Raw genomic sequence first — 25516 nt, 5'->3', positions numbered from 1 at the left:
AAAGGTTTAATCAAACATCTTCACATCCACTAGAATAAATGATAGGTTTCTTGGCATTTATGTAGGGCATTAGGGACAAGAAATTTAGTTGAAAGCCAACTTTTTAGAAATTATGATGAAATATATTCTCAGTAATAAGGTGCAAGAAATATACAAAGTCCAAAGCTCCTTCCAGACAATGGCTAAATGGTGAACAGAAACATACAAAGATTACACTGAACCTCCCGAGCTTTGTAATTTTTCTATTACTTTGCTATATGCTATTTTCCCAGGTGATCAAAAAAAAAAAAAGTTTGAAACCCAAAACACCTATGGGTTTATGTTTAGTGACAACAAGGAATCATGCTCTGGAGGATGTGGTCCTTTTTTTGAAAACAGTATTAAGGGCTGAAAACCTGTTAATAGCTGGTTTAAAGTTGAGAGAAAACTATCCTCACTTCTTCACATAATTAAAAAAAAAGACATCAATTGTTCTGGAGATACGTCTCTGGGGTATTCATTGTAGTATGCAAGACTCAGACTGTCCAGCAGTTTCTGTGGCAGCCTGACACACAAAGCTCTGCTGGGACTGGGAGGAGCCACAGCAAGTCAGATTCTGGCCCTACACATCTCTACAAAAAAGAGACCCTAAATCCACATCTGTGGCACTGACCACTTACCTATACTACTCTTTCATTTTTGTAATCAACTAAAAAACAATCTTAGTTTGCTGTTCTGCTTAGTATAGCTTGGCTGTTGGAATGGTAGCAGCATGCACTTAAGTTTCAAGCAAAAACTACCCTGACATCAAAACCTAATAAAGATACCATCAAAACAAGTCATAGCCTCAAGTCACTTGTTGATAAGGTTGTAAAAAAAGTCAAATAAAATGCTGATAAAATCAAACCTTTTATAGGAAAGAACAATCTACTACCAGGAAAGAAAAGGTCTTATTGCAGGTATTGAAGGTAACTTAATACTGGTAAACTTATTAATTAAACACACAAAAATTGCATTACTTTAATAGATTAAATTAAAATAAATCCAGATGACAATCTCAGTAAGTACCTATGCCAAAACTATTTTATAAAGTCCCATACCCATTCCGAATACTACCTCACATCCCACAATAAAACAAAACAAAACAAAAAAACAGTAAAGTGATTCTCCTTTACCCATTTTCCAGCTATCAGACAAAATAATACCTACTGGTGAAGCACCAGAAATACATACAAGAGATTTAGGAATAATAACCAAAATGGTGTCTACCATTACTTCTTACTTAGTTTTTAGATATTGTCTGAACAAGTAACGTGCAATACTTACAAGAAATGAGTATCAGAAAGGTGATAAAACCATTATAATTTCCATAAAATTGCCCACAAAATGTAAATAAATCCACTAAAAAGTGTTGTAACTGATAAAGCTGAATAAAGCAACTGCATGTAAGATAAACAGAAATCAACAATACTTCTGAGTAGTGGAATGAGCAGTAATAAAACAGGTAAAAATTTCATTGTTTATAGCAAAAACAATCTAAGAAAAATTATTAGAAACTAATACATGCAGGGGGGAATAACAATAGTGAGTAATTTGAATTATATGAAGAAAGGACAAGTCTATAAAAGACATAAAAGAAGACTTGAAACAATATACGAAAATATCCACTACTTGAAAGACTAAATGTAAATGTATTCAATATTTCTCATATTATACTCCTTGTAAATATAAAAAAATAAATATGGGAGATGGTACACAAGTGTTCCTTGTATACAAGAAAAATACACTTGTAAAAAATGCCAAACAAAACCCTGGGGGGAAAAGGAATAAAGAGGGAGAGAGAAGAATGTTCTTTTCAGATATTAAAACATACTATAAAAATCTCTAATAAACTCTCAGTATAGTAAAGCTCTATCCCAAAATAATTCAATATATGAGACGTCTTCAGTCACCGAGGAAGGCAGTGATTAACAGAATTGGAACCACCAATTAGTAACAAAAGAATAAAATTATTCTCATAACATCCCATCCAGCAAAACAAATCCCAAGTAAGTTAGATTTAAATATATTTACAAATATATAGAAGTATAATTGACTAGAGTTAAATATTTTTAAACCCAATAGAAACATCCAGGAGAAGGCAGAATTACATACTTAACAAACTAAAAAAAGGACAAGCCAAGTTTTGAAGCAATAAAAGAAACAGTAAGGAAAATAAGAACAAGTCTCCTATAATCTGAAAAGGAAACAAGACCAAAATTAAAGGGCAAATGATAAGTGAATAAACAGTTGTGGAAAAATGGAAGGAAAATATAGTTTTCACTATGCAAAGAGTTTATATGAATTTTAAGAGAAACAGGTAGCCTGCAAATTAAAAATGCAAATGACGAAAAGCAGTAATTCACAAAGAAAAAATACAGTTAATAATCTAATAATGCAAGAAATGCCTCTTATACTTGCAACAATTTGTGGCCTGCATCAAGTGCCTTAAAGTGATCTGACAATTTCATTTCTAGATATCTAGTTTAAGAAACAATATCCAAAAATGCAATGCACAGAAGTGCTCATGATAGTGACAGTGTTGAAAAAGTGAAACATAAATATTCAATAGTAGAGAACTAGACTAAGTGGATATTCTTCTATACTCATTAAAATCATGTTTGTGACAGGTAAAGAGCGTAAATGCTTGTATCACACTTTCAAGTGAATAATTACATGTGTTAAGAGCTGAATTTTGTCCTTCCAAAATTCATGTTAAAGCATGTTAAGCACTAGTACCTCAAATAGTCTCAAATACTGCATGATCTACCTTATATGTGGAATCTAAAAAAGTCAAACTCTTAGGAGCAGAGGGTAGAATGGTGGTTGTCAAGGGGGGGTATGGAGGAAATGAGAAAATGGTGAAAAACAAGTTTCAAATAGGATGAATAAATTCTGGAGATCTAAGGTTAAAGCAGGGTGACTAAAGTTAACAGTACTGTATTGTATACATGAAATTTCTAAGAGGGTAGATCTTAATTGTTCTCAGCCAAAAAAAAAAAAAAAGATAAGTGACAGTATGTTAATTACCTTGTTGTGGTATATATTTCACAATGTATACAGATATTTAAACATTACATTTTATACCTTAAATATATACAATTATGATTTGTCAATTATATCTCAATAAGGCTGGAAAAAAGAAAGTAAAAGTAGGGTCTTTACAGAGGTAACTGACTTAAAAGGAGATCTTTAGGGTAGGCCCTATTCCAATAAAACTGTATCCTTATAAAAAGAAGAAATTTGGACTTGCAGTCTTGCACAGAGGAAGAAGGCAGAGATCCAGGTGATACATAAGCCAAGGAATGCAAACCATCAAAAGCCAAGCCTGCCAACACTTTGATTTCAGGTATCTAGTTGCAATAATTGAGACAATAAATTCTCAGGTTTCTCAGGTTACCCAGTTTCTGGTAATTTGTAGCAGCCCAGCAAACTAATACAACAGGGTAAAAAGTTCTTGTAGCATATGATCACAATTGAAAAGTTGTTTGTTTTTTTAAAGAGCCTTACTGACATATTATTCATATACCATACTATTCACCCATTTAAAGTGTACAATTCAATGGTTAATTTTAAGTAGTGTGTGTGTGTGTGTATATATATATATATATATATCATAAAGTTTTATCATTTTAACCATTTTAAATGTAGAATTCAGTAAGTATTAATTACATTCAGAATGTTGTGCAACCATGACCACTATGTATTTCCAAAACTTTTTCATTATCCCAAAGAGAAATTCTCTAACCAGTCAAGAATAATTTCCCATAATCCACTCTACCTGGCCCCTGGTAACCTCTTTTACTTTTTATCTCAATGAATTTGCCTAATCTAGGTGTTTTATACAAATAGAATAATACAATACTTGTTCTTTTTTGTCTAGCACCTGTCACTTAGCATAATGTTTTCAAGATTTGTCCACGTTGGGGCATGTATCCTTATGATAGTTGAGTGACATTCCACTGTATGTATGTATGTATTTATTTATTTATTTATTCATTCATTCATGATAGACAGAGAGAGAGAGAGAGAGAGGCAGAGACACAGGCAGAAGGAGAAGCAGGCTCCATGCTGGGTGCCCGACGCAGGAATCGATCCTGGGACTCCAGGATTGTGCCCTGGGCCAAAGGCACACGCTAAACCACTGAGCCACCCAGGGATCCCCCATTCCACCGTATTTAAAAACCACATTTTGCCTTTCCATCTGTTAATGGGCACTTGAACTGTTTCTACTTTTTGGCTATTGTAACACTGTTTCAAAGAACACTTATACAATTATCTGTTTGAGTTCTTGCTTAAAATTCTTCAGGGTACATACCTAGGAGCTGAAATGCTGGGTCATATGGTAACTCTATGTTTCCCTTTTTGAGGAACCACCAAACTATTTCACATCCTTGCAAACACTTGATTTGTTTCTTTCCCCACCTTCATTTTAGCTATCCTAGTAGGTATGGGAGTGGTATCTTGAGGTTTTAACTTCATTTCCCTAATGACTAATGATGCTGAACATCTTTTCGTGGGCTTATGAGCTATGAAAATATCCTCTTTAGAGAAATGTCTATACAAGTTATTTGCCCATTTTTTGATTGGGCATTTTGTCTTGTGTTGTTCAATTGTAGGACTTGTTTATATATTCTGGATTTCAAACTCTTATTAGATACTTGATTTGTAAATAATTTTTTCCATTTCCTTAAAAATGTCCTTTGATGCAATGCACACAAGCTTTTATTTTGATAAAGTTCAATTTATGAAAAAAAAAAACCTTTTTTTACTTATGCTTTCAGTGTTATACCTAAGAATCCATGCCATGGTCATGAATATTTACCCCAATGTTTTCTTTCAAGAGTTTTATAGTTATAGCTCTTTTATTCAGGTTGATCCATTTTGAGTAAATTGTTTTATATGGCATGGGCCAGGGATCCAAATCTGTTTGCATGCAGAAATACAGTTGTCCTGGCACATATGCTGAAGGGACTGTTCCTTCCCCTCTGAACAGATTTAGTATGATGTCCAAAATCACTTGGCCATAGATGCCAGAGATCCTTTCTCAACTCTTAGCTCTATTCCAGTGGCTTGTGTTTCTATTCTTGTATCAGTACACAATCTTTTTGTTACTGTAACTTTGTAGTCAGTCTTGAAACTGGAAAGTTTGAGTCCTCTAATTCTGTTTTTCTTTTGGTTTGTCACTTGGGGCCACTTGCAATTCCATTTGAATTTCAGGATCATATTTTCCATTTCTGCAAAAAGGACTGTTGGAATTTTACTAGGAATTGTGATGAACCTGTACATCACTTTGGGTAACACAACATCTAAACAATATTAAGTGATACCATACACATAGGATGGATGTCTACTTGTCTCCTTTAATATCTTTCAGCAATGTTTTATAATTTTCATCACACAACTCTAACCTTCTTGGTTAAATTTACTCCAAGAAACTCTATTCTTTTAGCTGTTATTGTAACTGAAATCGCTCCCACAATTTCCTCTGTGGATTATTCACTGCTGGCATACGGAAACACAACTATTTATTGTGTGTTGGTCCTGCAACCTCAGGGTCATTTGTTTTCTAACTGTTGAGTTTTAAAAGTTCTTTGCATATTCTGCACAACAGTCTTTTATTGGATCGGTCTACAATTTTTTGCAGTCTGTGCTTCATCTTTTCATTCTCTTCACAATGTCTTTTGCAGAGCAAAAATATTTAATTTCAATGAAATCTAGCATATCAATTCTTTATTTCATGATTATGCCATTGGTGCTGCATGCAGGAAGTCACTGTCCTACCAAAAGCGATCTAGGTCTTCTATGTTATCTCCTAGGAATGTTATAGTTTTACATTTTACATTTAGGTCTGTGACCCATTTTGAATAAATTTTTATAAAGGGTACAAGTTCTATGTCTAGATTCATTCATTCAGTTTTGGATATCTAGGTGTTCAGCACCATTTGATGAAAACACAATCTTTGCTCCATTATATTGCCTTCGCTCCTTTGTTAAAAATGACTTATTGGTATATTCATTTGCCACTACCACATAGCCATGATTACTGCAGACTTATGGTAAATCTTCAAGTCAAGTACTGTCAGTCTTTTCTGTGTTCTCTTCCTTCAGTATGGTGTTGGCTATTCGTCTTTTGTATTCTAGGTCTTTTGTATTTTATTTCTGTGGGTACTAATATTAATATTATTGAGTTTTAAATGTCAAATTCCACTTGTTTACTGCTGTCATAAAGGACAGTGACTGGCTTTTGTGTATTAAAACCTTGTATCCTTCAACCTTCCTAAATGGCTTATTAGTTCCAGTTGTTTTGTCAATCCTATTTGATTCTCTATGTAGATGCTCATGTCATCCCTAAACAGTTTCACATCTTCCTTCACAATCTGTATACCTCTTATTTTGTCTTTTTGTATTAGCATATTAGCTAGGATATGCAATACAATGTTAAAAGGCAGTGGTGAGAAGTACATCTTCACCATGCTCTTGATCTTAGTGGGGAAATGTCAAGCTTCTCACAAGTATGATGTTAGCTCATTTTCTGTTAGAGATTCTCAGGTTTAGAAATTACTGACAGCTTTTTATTTGAACAGATGTTGGATTCTGTCAGGTGCTTTATTTGCATGTATTGAGATGATCATGTGATTTTTTTAGTCTATTGATGTGACACATTTTATTTGCTAATTTTTGAATGCCAAACCAGTCTTGCATACATGGGGTAAAAATACCACTATGGTATCATGTGTAATTCTTATTATACACTGTTGGATACAATTTATTAATATTTTGTTCAGGATTTTTGCATCCATGTCTATAAGACATATTGGTCTGTGGCTTTTTTCATGTAATGTTTTTCCCTAGTTTTAGTATTTGAGTAATGCTGGGTCATAAAATGACTTAGTAAATATTCTTTCTGCTTCTGACTTCTGAAAGAGATTGTAGAAAATTACTATGACTTCTTCCTTTCATATTTTGTAGAACATACCTGGGCCTGGTGCTTTTCCGGAAGGTTATTAATTATTGATCCAATTTGACAGAATACTTTTTAGATTATTTATTTTTTCTGTGTCAGCTTTGGCAGCTTGTGTCTTTTAAGGAACTAGTCCATTTCATCTAGGATATCAAATTTGTGTGTATGAAGTTATTCACAGTATTCCTTTATTAACCTTTTGATGAACATGAGATATGTAGGGATGTCTTCTCTTTGATTCCTAATATTAGTAGTATCTTCTCTTTTTTTCTTTGTTTTTGGTTTTATTTGTATTTTATTTTATAATAAGTGTTTAAAAATATAGCAGAAAGAACAGCATGTAAAACAGAATAAGCATATTCTTTGCAAAAAGATTTACTACAGAAAAGAGAAGAAAACTTTTAACAAAAAACTAGTGTCAAGAGAAATGCAAATGTGTGAAATAATATAGACTATTATCTAAAGGTAATCCCCTTCTTTTCAAGTATCTGGGGAGGTTATTAAATTTACATAAAGTACTGAACCCTGAGCTTACAGATTTGAAAATCAGTTTGTAAGACACTTTCACTGGAAAAATGAAAGTGAACCAAATTGTCTCAAAACGAATGAAAAATAAAATAAAGCAGTAATAGGGGAGGGGCAAGATGGCAGAAGAGTAGGGGTCTTCAACTCACCTGGTCCCACAAACTTACCTAGATAACTTTCAAAACATCCTGAACACCTACGAATTTGACCTGAGATTTAAAGAGAGAACAGCTGGAATGCTACAAAACGAAAAGTTTTTGCTTCTAACAAGGTAGGAAGGCGGAAAAAACTAAATAAATGAAAAAGAATAAAGTGGAGGAGGGGAACCGCGAGTAGCCCGGATAAAGCAAAAGCCTCTGGGACAGGAAAGCCCAGCCCTGGAGAAGCAGGAACTTTAAAACTCCATGCTAGAGTCTTCCTGGATGGAAAAGTGCTTAGCCGGGAAACTGGGCAGAATCGCAGGAGGGGCAGTGAAGCCTCTAGATTCCTGGAGGGGCACCTGGGGAAAAGCTCACCACAAGCCACAGTCCGATATGGGTAAAGGGCAGGAGCATCGCAGCCCTCTGAGGCATTTGGGAGAAGCCAGTCAGTGAGGTGGACCGGCTCTGGGCAGAGGTGGCTGTGCCCCATTCCCTTTGGGAGAGGTGGCCCCCAGGAGCACGGTTCCAGCAGAACAGGGCCCTGGATCTCAGGGTGCCCAAGCAGACAAAGCCAGGGATCCTGCATTCCCCCGGGACCAGCAGAAGCAGGGAGGGCACAGGACAGCGAGAACTCTCCTGCCAGTGGGTCTCCAAGCTGTGCAGATCAGTGCACCTGTGCCATGCTCCCCCGGGAGCATCTAGGCCAGTGTGGACTAGGAAACTGCAGTTAGTTACTCGCAGGGAGCTCAACTCCAGAGCTGAAGATGTGGCCATCACCATTGTTGTTCTTCCTCAATTGTTTCACCTTGTGCCAGGGAACAAAGGCCTCATGGGGATAAACAGCTCCCACTGAGCCCAGCACCTGGCAGGGGGTGGGGCATCTCTCACCAGGCACACACATCTGAGAATCAGCAAAGCAGACCCCTCCCCCAGAAGACCAGCTGGAAGAACAAGGTAAGAGCAAGTTTCTTGACCAAACAGCCCTGGAAAGCTCCAGGACCAAGGGAAAATTGAGGGGAAAATAGTATATAGAACTAGAAGGTTCCCCCCACTTTTTCCTTTTTCTATGATGACTTGTTTTTATATCACACTAAAATTTTCCAATATTTCTTTTTCTTTTCCCACCTTAACTACAGTATTTTACCAACTTTTTATTTTTAAGTTTTTTCCTTTTTGACTTTCATATTACTACAATTACATGTCTTAGATATAGTTTTCACTTCTAGATTCCCTTCAACGTATTCAATTTAATTTGGGGAGCTATACGAGATACGGGTTTTTGTTTTATGTTTTTTGTTTTTTCTGCCTTGTTTTCTTTTACAATGTTGGAAGCTAATATCTTCTAAAACAAGACCAGCATACACCCAGGATCAAGTGGAATACTGTGCTGGTTCATTCTGTGAAATTATATTCTCTCTTCCTTCCCATTCTGCCTCCCTCTTTTATCTTGTTTATGTTTTGGTGGTCAATATTGGGGTTTTCTATAAGTATTGCTGGTCTATATAAATTTGGGATTGAGCATCTTCTAACATACAGAACAAAGTACACTCAGAACTAAGAGAATCACCTTCTAGGACCCCTCAGGTAGACTACATTCTCTCCACTATCACTTCTTCACCACCACCATCCCTCAGCATACCCGCTTTTTAATTTTTTTTTCTTTTTAAATTTTTCTTTTTTCTTCTTTGTGGGTTTTGGCCTTTTATTTTTACTACTTTGTTTTAAAATTTGTTTTTCACCTTAGTGGGCCTTTTATTTTGTTCTGATCTTCTTTTTCATTTTCTGGTCTCTAACCTCTTTGAAATCATATATGGTGTATTTTACTTAGGTTGTGGTTGATATTTTTGACTCATCCCGCTCGTACAGCCACTCTTTACTGGACAAGATGACTAGAAGGAAGAATTCATCACAAAAGAAAGAACCGGAAACAGTACTCTCTGCCACAGAGTTACAGAATATGGATTTCAACATAATGTCAGAAAGTCAATTCAGAAGCACAATTATAAAGCTACTAGTGGCTCTGGAAAAAAAGCATAAAGGACTCTAGATACTTTGTTTTTGCAGAATTGAGATCTCATCAGGCTGAAATTAAAACCAGACTAAATGAGATGCAATCCAAACTGAATTTCCTAACTGCTAGGGTTAATGAGGTGAAAGAGAGAGTGAGTGACATAGAAGACAAGTTGATGGTAAGGAAGGAAGTTGAGGAAAAAAAGAGAAAAACAATTAAGAGACCATGAGGAAAGGCTTAGGGAAATAAATGATAGCCTGAGAAGGAAGAACTTACTTATAATTGGGGTTCCAGAAGAGGCCGAGAGGGAGAAAGGACCACAAAGTATATTTGAACAAATAATAGCTGAGAATTTCCCTAATCTGGGGAGGGAAACAGGCATTCAGATCCAAAAGATAGAGAGGACCCCCCTAAAAATCAATAAAAACTGTTCAACACCTCAACATTTAATAGTGAAACTTGCAAATTCCAAAGATAAAGGATTCCAGAGAAAATCCTTAAAGCAGCAAGAGACAAGAGATTCTTAACTTATATGGGGAGAAATATCAGATTAACAGCAGCCCTCTCCACAGAGACCTGGCAGGCCAGAAAGGGCTGGCATGATATATTCAGGGTACTAAATGAGAAAAACATGCAGCCAAGAATACTTTATCCAACAAGGCTGTCATTCAGAATAGAAAGAGATAAAGAGCTTCCAAGACACACAGAAACTGAAAGAATATGTGACCACCAAACCAGCTCTGCAAGAAATATTAAGGGGGACCCTGTAAAAGAAAGAGGAAGCCCAAAGAAATAATCCACAAAAACAGGGACTGAATAAGTATTACAAGAACACTAAATTCATCTTTCAATAGTGACTCTGAATGTGAATGGGCTAAATGATCCCATGAAAAGACACAGGGTATCAGACTGGATAAAAAAGCAAGACCCATCTATATGCTGTCTACAAGAGACTCATTTTAGACCTAAGGACACCTCTAACCTGAAAATGAAGGGATGGAGAACCATTTACCATTCAAATGGTCCTCAAAAGAAACCTGGGGTAGCAATCCTCATATTAGATAGATTAGAGTTTATACCAAAAACTGTAGTAAGAGATGAAAAGGGACACTATATCATACTTAAAGGGTCTATCCAACAAGAAGACCTAACAATCATGAATATTTATGCTACCAAGTACATCAATCAATTAATAACCAAAGTAAAGAGATACGTAGATAATAATACACTAATAGTAGGAGACTTCAACATGTCCTTTTCTGCAAATGACAGATTTTCTAAGCAGAACATCACCAAAGAAACAAGGGCCTTAAGTGATACAATGGACCAGATGGATTTCACAGATATATACAGAACTTTGCATCTGAACGCAACTGAATACACATTCTTCTCAAGTGCACATGGAACTTTCTCCAGAGTAGACCAAACACTGGACCACAAATCAGGTCTCAACCAATACCAAAAGATTGGGATTGTCCCCTGCCTATCTTCAGACCACCAATGCTTTGAAACTAGAATTCAATCACAAGAAGAAATTTGGAAGAAACTCAAACACATGGAGGTTAAAGAGCATCCTACTAAAAGATAAATGGGTCAACCAGGAAATTTAGAGAAGAATTAAAAAGATTCATAGAAACTAATGAAAATGAAGATACAACCGTTCAAAATTTTTGGGATATAGCAAAAGTGGTCCTAAGAGGGAAATACATTGAAATACAAGCCTCCCTCAAAAAACTGGAAAAAAACTCAAATACACAAGCTAACCTCACACCTAAATTGGAGAAAGAATAGCAAGTAAAACCTATGCAAAGCAGGAGGAGAGAGATAATAAAGATTCAAGCAGAACTCAATGAAATAGAGACCAGAAGAAATGTAGAACAGATCAACAAAACCATGAGTTGGTTCTTTATAAGAATAAGATAGATAAACCCCTAGCCAGCCTTTTTAAAAAGAAAAAAGACTCAAGTTAATAAAATCACAAAAGAGGAGAGATCACAAACAATACCCAGGAAATACAAACAATTTTTAAAATGTGTTATGAGCAGCTATATGCCAACAAATTAGGCAATCTAGAAGAAATAGATGCATTTCTGGAAAATCACAAATTACCAAAATTGGAACAGGAAGAAATAGAAAACCTGAACAGGCCAATAACCAGCAAGGAAATTGAAGCAGTCATCAAACACCTCCCAAGACACAAAAGTCCAGGGCCAGATGGTTTCCTAGGGGAATTCTATCAAACATTTAAAGAAGAAATAATACCTATTCTACTAAAGTTGTTCCAAAGGATAGAAAGGGATGGAATACTTCTAACTCATTTTATGAGGTCAGCATCACCTTGATTCCTAAACCAGACAAAGACTCCACCAAAACGGATAATTATAGACCAATATCCCTGATGAACAAGATGCAAAAGTTCTCACCACGATACTAGCCAATAGGATCTAATAGTAGTAGATTAAGAAGATTACTCACCATGACCAAGTGGGATTTATCCCTGGATGCAAGGCTGGTTCAACACTTGTAAAACAATCAATGTGATAGATCACATCAACAAGAGAAAAAAGAAACACTATCCTCTCAATAGATGCAGAGAAAGCATTTGACAAAATATAGCAACCACTCCTAAACAAAACTCTTCAGAGTGTAGGGATACAGGGAACATTCCTCAAGATCTTAAAAGCCATCTGTGTAAAAGCCCACAGCAAATATAATTATCAATGGGGAAAAACTGAGAGCCTTTTCCCTATGATCAGGAACATGACAGGGATGTCCACTCTCATCACTGTTAGTAAACATAGTACTAGAAGTCCTAGCCTCAGCAATCAGACAATAAAAAGAAACAAAAGGCAATCAAATTGGCAAAGAAGAAGTCAAACTCTCCCTCTTCTCATCTGACATGATACTGTATATAGAAAACCCAAAAGACTCCACTCCAAGATTACTAGAACTCACAGCAATTCAGCAATGTGGCAAGATACAAAATCAATGTCCATAAATCAGTGGCATTTCTATACAGTGAAATGAGACTGAAGAAAGAGAAATTAAGGAGTCAATCCCATTTACAATTGCACCCAAAACCATAAGATACCTAGGAATAAACCTAACCAAAGAGTTAAAGGATCTATACCCTAAAAACTACAGAACACTTCTGAAAGAAATTGAGGAAGACACAGAGATGGAAAAACGTTCCATGCTCATGGATTAAAAGAATAAATATTGGGAAAATGTCTGTGCCATCCAGGGCAATGTACACATTTAATGCAATCCCTATCAAAATACCATGGACTTTCTTCACAGAGTTGGAACAAATAATCTTAAGATTTGTGTGGAACCATAAAAGATCCCAAATAGCCAAGGGAATATTGAAAAAGAAAACCAATGCCAGGGGCATTACAATGCCGGATTTCGAGCTGTATTACAAAGCTGTGCTCATCAAGACAGTTTGGTACTGGCACAAAAACAGACACAAAGATTAATGGAACAGAATAGAGAACTCAGAAACGGATCCTCAACTCTATGGTCAACTAATATTCAACAAAGCAAGAAAGGATATCTACTTCTGGAAAAAGGACAGTCTATTCAATAAATGGTGTTGGGAAAATTGGACAGTCACATGCAGAAGAATGAAACTAGATCATTCCCTTACACCATACAAAGATAAACTCAAAATGGATGAAAGATCTGAATGTGAGACAAAAATGAATCAAAATCCTAGAGAACACAGGCAACATCCTTTTTGAACTTGACTACAGTAACTTCTTGAAAGGTATATCTATGAAGGCAAAGGAAACAAAAGCAAAAATGAACTACTGGGACTTAGTCAAGATAAAAAGCTTCTGCACAGCAAAAGCAACAGTCAACAAAACTAAAAGACAACCTACAGAATGGGAGAAGATATTTGCAAATGACATATCAGATAAAGGGCTAGTATCCAAGATCTACTAAGAACTTATTAGACTCAACAGCAAAGAAACAAACAATCCAATCATAAATAGGCAAAAGACACGAACAGAAATTTCACCAAAGAAGACATATACATGGCCAACAGGCACATGAGAAAATGCTCCGCATCACTTGCCATCAGGGAAATGCAAGTCAAAACCACAATGAGACCACCTCACACCAGTGAGAATGGCGAAAATTAACAAAACCGGAAACAACAAATGTTGGAGAGGATGTGGAGAAAGGGGAACCCTCTTGTACTGTTGGTGGGAATACAAACTGGTATAGCCACTCTGGAAAACTGTGGAAGTTCTTCAAAGAGTTAAAAAGAGAGCTACCCTACGACCCAGCAATTTCACTACTTATTTACCCCAAGGATACAGATGTAGTGAAACTTTGGGACACCTGCACCCCAATGTTCATAGCAGCAATGTCCACAGTAGCCAAACTGTGGAAGGAGCCTCGGTGTCCATCGAAAGATGAATGGATAAAGAAGATGTGGTCTATGTATACAATGGAATATTACTCAGGCATTAGAAAACACAAACATCCACCATTTGCTTCAATGTGGATGGAACTCGAGGGTATTATGCTGAGTGAAGTAAGTCAATTTGAGAAGGAAAATCTCATATGGTTTCATTCATATGGGGAATATAAGAAATAGTGAAAGGGATTATAAGCAAAAGGAGGGAAAATGAGTGGGAAAAATTAGAGAGGGAGACAAACTATAAGAGACCCCTAACCCTGGGAAACAAACAAAGGGTTGTGGAAGGAGAGGTGAGTGGGGATGAAGTAACTGGGTGACAGGCACTGAGAAGGGCACTTGATGGGGTGAGCACTGGGTATTATATAGTGTATATTGGCAAACTGAACTTCAATAAAAAAAATAAAAATAAAAAATAAAAATAAAAGTAAATAAAGCAGTAATAAAGCTACAGTATAACAAAGAAAAGGGAAAGCTTCACTTTATATAAAGTTAACATAACCCTGAAACAAAACCTGACCAAAAGAGCATACAAATAATAGAACCACAACCTCATCTCAGTATAAATTTAATAAAACTTCTTAATAAAATGTAAGCAATTCTAATTCATTGCTGTATTGAAATTGTATTATTATATGAGCAATTGATTCCCAGAATGTAAGAACAGTTTAATGCTTCAAGGCTTGTTAATATAATTACTCTCAAAAATAGAAAAAAGGGATCTTTTTTCTTAATGAGCCTGCCAAAAGACTTCCTGATTTTACTATCTTTTCAAAGAATAAGCTTTGATTTCATTGATTTTTTTCTATTGGTTTCCTGTTTTCAATTTAATCAATTTTGGCTCTAGTTTTATTTCTTTTCTTGTTTACTTCAGATTTAATTTGTTATTTTCTTTCTAGTATCTAAAGTGAAAGCTAAAAAAAAAAAAAAGTGAAAGCTAAGATGACTAGTTTTAGATATTTCTTTCTTATATATGCATTCAATGCCATAAGCTGCCCCTAAATAGTGCTTTCACTTACATCCCACGAATTTTGGTAAGTTAAATTTGTTTTCATTTCTATTTAGTTCAAAATATTTAAAAATTTCTCAAGATATTTTCTTTGATTCATGTGTTACTTAGAAATATTTTAGAATTTTTCCAGCTGTATTACTGGTGTTGACATCTAATTTAATTCCACTGTGGCCTGAGAGCTGCCACGGTAGGTTTCCTACTCTCATAAATTTCTTAGGGATTTGTTACGGTTTGTTTTATGGACCAGAATATGTGGTCTAGTTTGGTAGATGTTCCATGTGAGGTTGAGAAGAATGCATATTCTCCTGTTATATGTAGTAGTCTGTAGATATGCCTTATATCCATGTGACTGATGATGTTGAGCTCATCTATGTCCTTACTGGTTTTATGCCTCCTGAATTCATTCACTTCTGAAACAGGGGTGTTGACATTTCCGTCTATAATAGATTCATCTATTTTTTCCTTGCAGTGCAAGGAAATGGTTTTGCTAAGATCAGAGTGAAGAAAAAGAGGCATCAGATTCAGATTATAATTTAGTGTTACAGAAATAGGACATCAATTTAATCCCAATTCTCTCACTTTGACAGACACATTATCACAGCTAAGAGTTGCTGAGCACTTTAAAAATATATGCATATACTCCTTACATAAAACCACTGAGATAGGGTTTTATAGATAGGAAAATTAAGGTCCAAAGAGATTAAATATTTTGTTCAGCATTACATGGCTAGTAATTCATGAGGCTAGGGGCTAAAATCAAGCAGTCCAACTACAGCTGGTACAAGGATTACCCTTGCTAACACTTCTGCTCAGATGGTTAGCCCAGGCCCATTATCATCCCATTCCAACCTAAATATCTGTGGAGCTACCCCTGAGCCTCTCCTATGCCATTTATAAGATAGAGGGTCTGGGTACCTAACCATGTCTCCCATGCAGATGACTGATACATCTTGTCCAGCTGTGCAGCCCTTCCTAAATATTTGAACTCTTTCCTGATAGATTTCTTCTCCCCACTAAAATTAATCTTCCCTTTCCTTCCAGAATGATGAAGAAGTCTACATTAGCTTCCTACTAGTAAGAAAGAGAATTAAGAATACTAGGTTTGAAGGATAGCCAGTTTTCACTCCACGTCAAAGAAAGTACATAAACTAACACTTCTGTTAAACCTAAAAAGAAGAAAATTAATTCAACTTCACAAATATGAAATCAAACCCTACCTTTAGACCCTCCAATTCATTTTCCAGTTGCTTAGAATAATGCTCACTCTGTTCACGCAGTTTCCTATCTTTAGATGCTTCAGCAGCCACAGCTTCTGTATGAACTTCCAGCTTTAAAATAAAATGAAAAAAGCAGATGTCATGGTTATAATTGTTTTTCCAATAAAACGCTTTTCCCCATGGGAATTTACCTTGTAACAAGAAGATAACTCAAATGTTGATATCATATTAAATAAAATTACTAAGCTAAAAAAAAAAAAAAACCGTTTTCAACAATTAAAGAATGAGACATGATTTCACTCATCTGGAAAAAGCAGCTTTAATCACTACCCCGTGAGCACTAGAAAATCTGCCTGACTACTAACCTCTTTTTTGGCTCTCTCTGTTCTGCGCAGTTCTTGCCTTAAGCTTTCAACTTTTTGCATCACCAGGTCCACCTCTTCTTCCTTATCTCGGACATGGCGAGCAAGTTTCTGTTTTTGGGTGTGCAATTCTGTTAGCCGCTCATTGATCTCCATGAATTCCTGCATGGCCAGTTTCCTCTGACAGTGTGCGTCTTTCAGCTCTTTGGACTGGTTTTTTAATCGCTCACTAGCCTGGACTAGTTCCTACAGTTTTGTAAAAAGAATATAAGTTACCAATTCTGCAAGCTAGGGACCAATTTTGGCCATCAAAGTAGCTATCATGAAGTCAAGAAGAGCCAAAATTATTCATCTCAGGACAAAATTAAAAGAAATTTACTACTTCTGAAAAGATATTAAAACCAAGGTGATCTATTCATATTCTCAATTTCTGATGCTACCATGCTGTGATGAAGAGTTGATTTAATTCCAGTACCTTAGTTTCCACAAATAAATAAAGAGTATAGGAATACCAAATAGGATGGTTAAAATAAAGATTTTGTGAAATGTAATCATTACAAATGATATAAAACAAGGAATGCTCTTATGTGGAGGTTTAGGCCAGAAGCAAGGAGGAAAGGCTAAATAAACTCCCAGATCAAAGTGAGAAACTTGGGAGTGAAAGCACTCAAGTCTGCCTTCTGGCAAAAGGAAATGCAAACTGTTTTTGAGGAAAGAGCCTCAACAAAATGTAGGATTTTTACGAGCACGAAAATATGACTTCACCATAGATTTCCTAAACACCCAAAGAACAAACAACCATAGCAAAGAACAGAAACAATAAAAACAAACCCCAATGATATTTGGACATTAGAATTATCAAATATTAACCTAAAATTGACATGTATGAAACATCTGAGGAAGTAAAAATAAATAATAAAAATAGGAAAATGACAAAAGACTACTAAAAACGACCAGGCAGATTTATAAAACAACTGTGCAGAACATTTAGAAATGAAAAAATGGAAGTGTTTAAATTAAAGACTTGAGTCCATCAATGCAGTAAGCGCTACATTTATAAAGAAAAAAATGTTAAAGCTGAAATCCAGAAATTAAAAAAATATATTGTATAGTACCAAATAAAAATAAATGTCCTTAAATCAATGAAAAAAAGACAAATCACCTATTCTCCATCCTTAAAAACAAAAACAGACTAAGAAGTAACAATAGAAACAGAGGAAAATGTTTCTAATGAGGTAAGAAAATAATTAAACTTGTATATCCAGAAAAATCCCTTTCAAGTATGAGGCTAAAATAATTAGATTCATATAAACAAAAACTGACAGAGCTTATCACGATCAGATCTCCGCAAATAGGAACCTCTAAAGATTTACTTCAAGAAAAGGAAAAATAATTTTAAAAGCAAATGGCAGAGAAATGGAGGACTAAGAAACTGGTAAACATAAATGTGCATGTAAACAAACATGTGTATGAGACTGTATTATAAAAATGTCTCATTTGGACAGCAGAAAAAATGATACAAGTAAAATATTAGTGAAAAACCACACTGAAGTTGGGATGAGGTAACAGAGTTAAAGGTCCCTAAATTGATTGGGAGGTGTGGCTTAAGATAGTAAATTTAGACTTTGTTAAATATGCATGATAAAATTCAAGACCAACTACTAGAAATTGTTACAAGTAGCAAGTAAAGTGGAAACAAAAACACACATTTCAATTAAAATTCAAGAAAAAAACTTGCAAGATGAAAACAATTTTGGAGATTGGTTGCACAACAATGTGAATGTACTGTACACTACCTAATTGTACATTTTAAAAATGGTTAGCACAGATTTTATAAAATAGATATTTTACCACAATTTTTAAAAGGTGAGAAAGGAAGCAAAGATAGGCACAGAAAAAGCATGACAAGTATAAAGCAGAAAGTAAGGTGGTAGAAACATATCTACATACATTAGTAGTCAAAATAAATATGAAAGAGCGAAGGCTGTTATAATAAATTACAAAATAATATCTAGACGTTAATTAAAAAAAGCATTAAGGAGAATGTCCTACGCAATGATAAAATTCAATACTAGAAAGAAATGCTATTCTAAACTTTTATGTATTCCACAAGGTACACTCAAAATAGATTACAAAGAAATTCCAAGATCATTGAAAAATTGGTAAACACATGATCATAAAGAGAAATTTCAATTTGACAATCATTAATAAACAAAGCAGTTAAAACATAGTGAATATGATCAAGAAGATGATTAAGCTTCATATGTAGAAGCTTGCATCCAATATTGGAAACATACATTCTTCTCAAGTACACAGTGAACATTTAAAAATGGTTGGTGCCTGGCTTGTTCAGTTGGTAAAGTGTGTGACTCCTGATCTCAGGGTTGTAAGTTCAAGTCTCATGTTGGGTGTAGAGATTACTTAAAAATAAAATCTTAAAAAATAATAATAATAAAGATAAATAAAAGGAAAAAATGGAACAGTCTGTCTAAGCTGTGAAACAAGTCTCAGCAGATTTCAAAGAACAGATATTAAAAATCAAATTCTTTAATATCATCATTAAAACAGAAATCAAAAATAAAAAAGCTAATAAATTCCACAACAACTCACTGGTCAAGGAGAAAAGTCATAAAGAGTGTTAAAATATTTAGAACTTAAAAAAGGTGAAAAATAAAAAAATAAAAATATTGAGTACATATATTATAACTTGAAGATGCAATAAAAGGTTTACCTAGAAGATTTATAGCTAAATACTTATATTGAAACTAAAAAAATAAAAAGTAAAAAAAAATAAAAGGTTTTAATTCAATGAAATTCCACATAAAAAGAGAGAGAAAACACATTAATACTTCTGCCAATATGAGAAGATAATAAAAATCAGGACATAAACTAATGAAACAGAAATGTTAGGATAATGAACATCAACAAAGGCAAAAGTTGGTTCTTTGAGAAAAATAATAAATAGGAAAATAAAACAAGAAAGTATCTGGTGAGATCAAGGAGAGAAGAATAAATGCAAAAAGAAATAATATTAAGAAAGAAAAAAGGTTGTAACTACAAATCCAGAAGAGATCAAAAAAGCTAACAAAAAAATACAATGAAACACTTATGCTAGTAAATTTGCTAACTTTTGAAATTAATGAATTCCTATAAAAATACAATTTATCAAAATTGTTTCACCAAGAAATAGAAGGCTAAATAGTCCTTTAATAATTAAAGTACCTAAATCAATAGTTAACAAACATTCCCTATCCACTCTGTGGGAGAGAATTTCCAAACTTAGGTGGTTTCACAAGTGACTCCTTCAGTGTTTCAAGGAATAAAAATTCCTCTTATACAACAATTTATAAAGAAGAGAAAAAGAGGCAATTCTACCCAACTCATTCTATGAGACCAGTGTAACCTTAATATCATAAAAACATCAGAATAGAAAAAAATGACAAGCCAATCTTACTGAGGAAAACAAAAAATCCAACCAAAAAAAGACATAAGCAAATCAACTCCAGTGACATATAAGTTGATAAGCATGAACTCTGGACCTTGACTCCTTGTGTTGAAATTCCAGCTCCACCACTTTCTAGCTCTATGAAGTTGAGCAAGCGTACTTGACCTCTCTGTGCTTGGTCTCATCATTTATAAAATGAGAATAGAATAATACCACCTAAATCACAAGGCTCTTATAAAGATTAAGTGATCTAATACATGTAAAGCACTCCAGTAACAATGCTATTTCATTGTTTCATAGCTAGCATGTTATTATTTAGGAGATAATACACATTATTTATTAACCCAGAAATGCAAAAATGTTTAACATTAGAAAAAGTCCATCGGGGCACCTGGGTGGCTCAGGTGGTTAAGCATCTGCCTTCAGCTCAGGTCATGATCCCAGGGTCCTGGGATCAAGCCCCGCATCAGCTCCCTGCTCAGAGGGGAGTCTGCTTCTCCCTCTCCCTATCCCCCCCCACCCCACCCCCCGTTAATGCTTGCTCTGTCAATCTCTCAAATAAATAAATAAAATCTTTAAAAAAAAAAAAGAAAGAAAAAGTCCATCAATGCAATTTACCAAACCAAGTTATTAAAGGACAATTATATAAATACATCAATAGATATTAACAAATTCCTAGAAATTAGCTGCAACAGTGTACAGAAAAGTGCATTTATTAAGTCCAATACTCATTCTTGATAAAAATGATTAGCAAAATAGGAAGAGAACTTTCTTAACCTGATAAAAAATATTTACCAAAAACTTACATAAAACATTAGTGGTGAAACAGTAAAGGCATTTTCTTTGAAATCAGGAATAAGACAGGGAAGCCTGCTATCACGAGTTCTATTCAACACTGTACTGTGGGTTCTAGCTAGTATAGTAAGACAAGGAAAGAAAGAAAGGTCATAAAACCAAAGGAAGAAACAAAACTGTCATTATTTTCAGAGAACCATAAAGAATCTCAAATATTAGTACAATTAATAAGAATTTAGCCATCTTGTCGAAGCAAAATATAATTTTAAAGATACCATTTAAAATATGAAAAAATAGAATAATAAATTTAAAGAAAGAGAAATAAGACATGCATAAAATTTTATGGAAAAACATTTAAAAATGTTTTTGGTATATGGAGAATACACCATGTTTCTGGATAGAAAGACTGTGGGGCTCTAGAGAAAATATTTTTATGTTTTTCTACAAATAGACCTTCGTAAACAAATTTTACTGAAATTTGGGACCTGGGCTCACAGCAAGCCTTGTAGTTTAGGACTAATTTAGAATAAGCAACTCCACAGCAATTTAACTGCTGGAAATATGTGCTTACACTTCGACGGGGGTGGGGAGAGAGAGAGGAGCCTGGATCAGGGAGTGATCCCCTTTATAGAGCTTGAGACTCTGGGCTTATCTTTCCACTGGAGTGATTCATTTATATTCTAAAGAGTCCACTTCCGATCCTTCTCTTTACATTTCCAAGGAGACTCTCAGAAGGGTGGGTGGAATTGGCAAGGAGGAGGGGAATAGGAAGCATCCGCCATTCTCCTTTATAGGAAAGCTCAAGACTCACTTTTTCGGGGTTCCTCACATCCACAAGAGATTCCATACATATAGGGTTTCGTCTATGTAGCTCTCATTGCACTGCCCCAGAGGTAAGAATTAGCATACAGAGGAAGGATGTGGTTATTTCTGCTCTATGTATATCACAATACTACACTCTGCTCTTGAAATCTGTGTGTGAGTTTGGAATGATATTAATAAATATGAATTTTAAGAACTTAAAGATTCAATGCTATAATGATGTCAGTTATCTTGAAATTACTCTACAGATTTAATGCAACTTTCATCAAAATCCCATCAGTTTTTAAGGCATGAGATATAGACTCATTCATAAATGGAAGTGTAACATATGACAGAAGTGACATCACACATCACTGGGAAAGAGAGCCTATTTAGTAAATGAGCAACTGGTTAGCTACACAGAAAAAACTGAAATTGGATCCTTATCTCACATGATATGAAAAAATAAATTTCTGCTGTATTAAAAATTTAAATATGAAAGATCGAACTTTAAAACCTCAAAATAAAAAGTGAGCACTTTTTTTAAGAAAGTAAGCACTTTTAACCTCAGATTTTTACACAAGCCAGCAAAACTTTAAAAAGAGTGATAAATTTGACTACATTAAAACTAAGAATTTCTGTTATACAAAAGATCCCATTAAAGAAAGTGAAAAGACAAGCACTGAGATATCTGTAACATACACAACTGACGAAAGATTAATATAAAATTTTCAAGAATTCTTAACCAACCAATAAGAAAAAGACAACCCAAGAGAAAAATATACAAGGGGGATTGAGAGGCACTTCACACTTCACTGAAGAAATATAAATGATAGATAGGCATATGTAAGAGACTCAACCTCATTAGTAGTTAGAGAAGTGACTTATAACAACACATAATTCTAGACTCAAATGTCAATTTCAACTAGGTTGGCCAAAATAATATACATCTAATAATATGAAGTATTGTTGAGTATACACTAGGTGGTGGGAGTGGGAGTATAAATCAGTATAATCAGTGGAAAGTGATTTGGCATTATCATAAAAATAGAATATTTGCATTACTTATGACCCAGTTATTCTCCTAGTGTTTGTATATGCAAGTGTATGCATTTCAGCATATTGTTCATGAATATTCATTTATAGTAGTGGTCAAGTATAAGCAACCTTGATGTCTATATATAAAAAAAATGGAATAACTAACTTCTGGAGTGTTCACATAATGGTATACTATATAGCAACTAAATGAATGCTCTTAGAAATATAAGTGAAATAGACAAATAGCAAAAAACTGCATATACTATTTTACAAAGCTCAGAAACAAGCAACACTAAATAATATATATATATATTTAATTTCCTATGGGATTAAAAATTCTTTAGCCACCAAGTTTAATGGCTATACACTATTTCATCATATGAACTGGTTGGGCATTTCGGTTATTTCTAATATTTTTCTTTTATAAATGTGGTGAGAAATTTCTCTGTAACTCTTTGTTTAAATGTCTGATTATCTTTTTTTTTTTTTAAGATTTTATTTATTTATTCATGAGAGACACAGAGAGAGAGGCAGAGACATAGGCAGAGGGAGAAGCAGGCTCCATCCAGGAAGCTCAATGTGGGACTCAATTCCGGGACTCCGGGATCACACCCTAAGCCGAAGGCAGAAGACACTCAACCACTGAGCCACCCAGGCATCCCTGATTATCTTCTTAAATTAAATTTCGACAAATGGGAATTTACTATGTCAAATATTTCAGTATTTTAAGGTTTTAAATACTTTTTGCAAATTAGCTTTCCAGAAATAATGTATCAGATTATAATTTCATCTTTAATATTTGTCACTGGTGTTTTTATTTTTACTGAAATATAATTAACACAGAATGTTATATTAGTTTCAGGTGTATGACACAGCATCAACAATTCTATACCTTACTCAGGGCTCACCATGAGAAATGAGAAATGTAGCTACCGTTTGTCACCATATAAGTTTATTTTATTATATATGATATATTAGTGATATACTAGTATGTAATAAAAATTTTTTTTCAATAAGGAAATGATTGACATAAAATTCAGAACAGTGATTACCATTTTCAGGGAAGTAAGGAGAAAGGGAAAACAATGGTCCAGGGGCTATGCTACAAAATTGGTGATGTTCTCTTCCTTAAATTAAATGGTAGGTTCAGAGGTGTGCATTTATATTAAAACTCATATAATGTTACATTTGTTCTTTTATATGTATCAAATGAAAAAACTCTTAAAAGGAGTATCTGCTGCCTGTAGGATATTAAACAAATCACTTAAGATTTGTTACCAATATAATGTTACCTTTCAGCACTACCCTCCTCTCAAAATATACAAAAAGGATTTTTAATATTAAAACTTATTAAAATTGGCAAGATACTCATTACTATAAATCTAAATATCAGATTTAATCCTTTTTATGTTTTCTAAGTTTGGCTGAATAATCCCACCTTTAAATACATAATAATTAGTACTAATATTACCACATTATTAGAACAGATAGGACATGTTATGAATTAAAAATATTTTTAAATTGACTTTAAATTTAAATGGATCTGTATACAACACTGTAACTGTATTAAGAAAAAAGTAAAAATATACTAATCTAATTCAATTTAACTGTTATAGCTTTCTCTGTTAGTCTTTTTGATTATCTTCATCAGCAAATGTTGTTTTATTTTTAATTGCCTCCATTTCTTTACTGGCAGCAAGACTTTAAAATCTTTCCCCAAAAGAAATTCATTATATTATCAATTATATTCTGTATCATTGAATACTATTTATACTATGCCCTAAACCAATCATTTCTTTTTGGTGTTGGCTAGTATTAATTCCAACATTTTAAATTTGTTAATGAAAAGCAAAGTCCATACACTGAGTGATTCAGGTAAAGTATTCTTCTCTGGTGCTTGAATATTATTCCCTACTGGATGTGTTAGAGTGTCTTGGCTATTAACAAATTTTGCTGATGTTACAATGCTGTTTAAGTGTTACATACAGTTTTTATGAAAATAACTTTTGCCTGTTTATCCATCATTTGAAAAACAAATTGACATTTCAAAAAATAATTAAAACATTAAAGAATTTTTGTTATAATCTTTTAAGAATGTTTAGATCAGGGGATCCCTGGGTGGCTCAATGGTTTAGCACCTGCCTTTGGCCCAGGGCGTGATCCTGGAGTCCTGGGATCAAGTCCCGCATCAGGCTTCCTGCACAGAGCCTGCTTCTCCTTCTGCCTGTCTCTCTTTCTCTCTCTCTGTGTCTCTCATGAATAAATAAATAAAATCTTAAAAAGAAAAAGAATGTTCTTATCAAAATCACAATGAAAATATGCCTATATTTATTTTTCCATAGACACTAAAATATTTTACTATTTGCTTATTCCTTTTTAATATTTTTCAATTACATTTACTTTTAATCAAGTCCTTCAATTATTAACTTTTAAAAAGAATAAATGATTCTAAACTTTAAAATCTTGAGAATATAAAAGTTTCTTCATTGCCAGCTACTAATCAAATGACATACACCAAAATAATTGTTAAATTTTTACACCAATATTTTACAGACAGAATATACTTGTTGTAATTCACTAGGAAAGCTTTCAGTATACAATTAAACAAGGTTAAGAATCCAAAAGCATTGGGCAGCCCAGGTGGCTCAGCGGTTTAGTGCTGCCGTCAGCCCAGGGCCTGATCCTGGGGATCCAGGATCGAGTCTCACGTCAGGCTCCCTGCATGTAGCCTGCATCTCCCTCTGCCTGTCTCTGCCTCT

The 25516-nt window shown here is 34.4% G+C and overlaps 1 protein-coding gene across 18 annotated transcripts in view; it reads right to left on the bottom strand.

Moving 5' to 3' along the window:
• CDC42BPA (CDC42 binding protein kinase alpha) overlaps positions 1-25516 on the bottom strand; it is a 309366-nt gene that overhangs the window by 97554 nt on the left and 186296 nt on the right. For 15 of the 18 annotated variants that reach the window (XR_005362267.1, XM_038542788.1, XM_038542797.1 and 12 more), the window contains 2 exons: positions 16682-16924; positions 16317-16427 (listed from right to left, as the gene is read on the bottom strand). Coding sequence is in view for 17 of the 18 variants with exons in the window: in XM_038542788.1 (XP_038398716.1) it covers positions 16317-16427; positions 16682-16924 (354 nt within the window). In the remaining variant the exon portion in view is untranslated. The remainder of the gene's footprint in view (positions 1-16316; positions 16428-16681; positions 16925-25516) is intronic. The other 3 variants (XM_038542799.1, XM_038542804.1, XM_038542800.1) reach the window with 1 other exon arrangement.

Source organism: Canis lupus, chromosome 7, assembly GCF_011100685.1.
Source record: "Canis lupus familiaris isolate Mischka breed German Shepherd chromosome 7, alternate assembly UU_Cfam_GSD_1.0, whole genome shotgun sequence".
NCBI lineage: Eukaryota > Metazoa > Chordata > Mammalia > Carnivora > Canidae > Canis > Canis lupus.
Note: the sequence above shows the minus strand (reverse complement) of the source record. Positions and strands in the feature narration are given on the sequence as shown.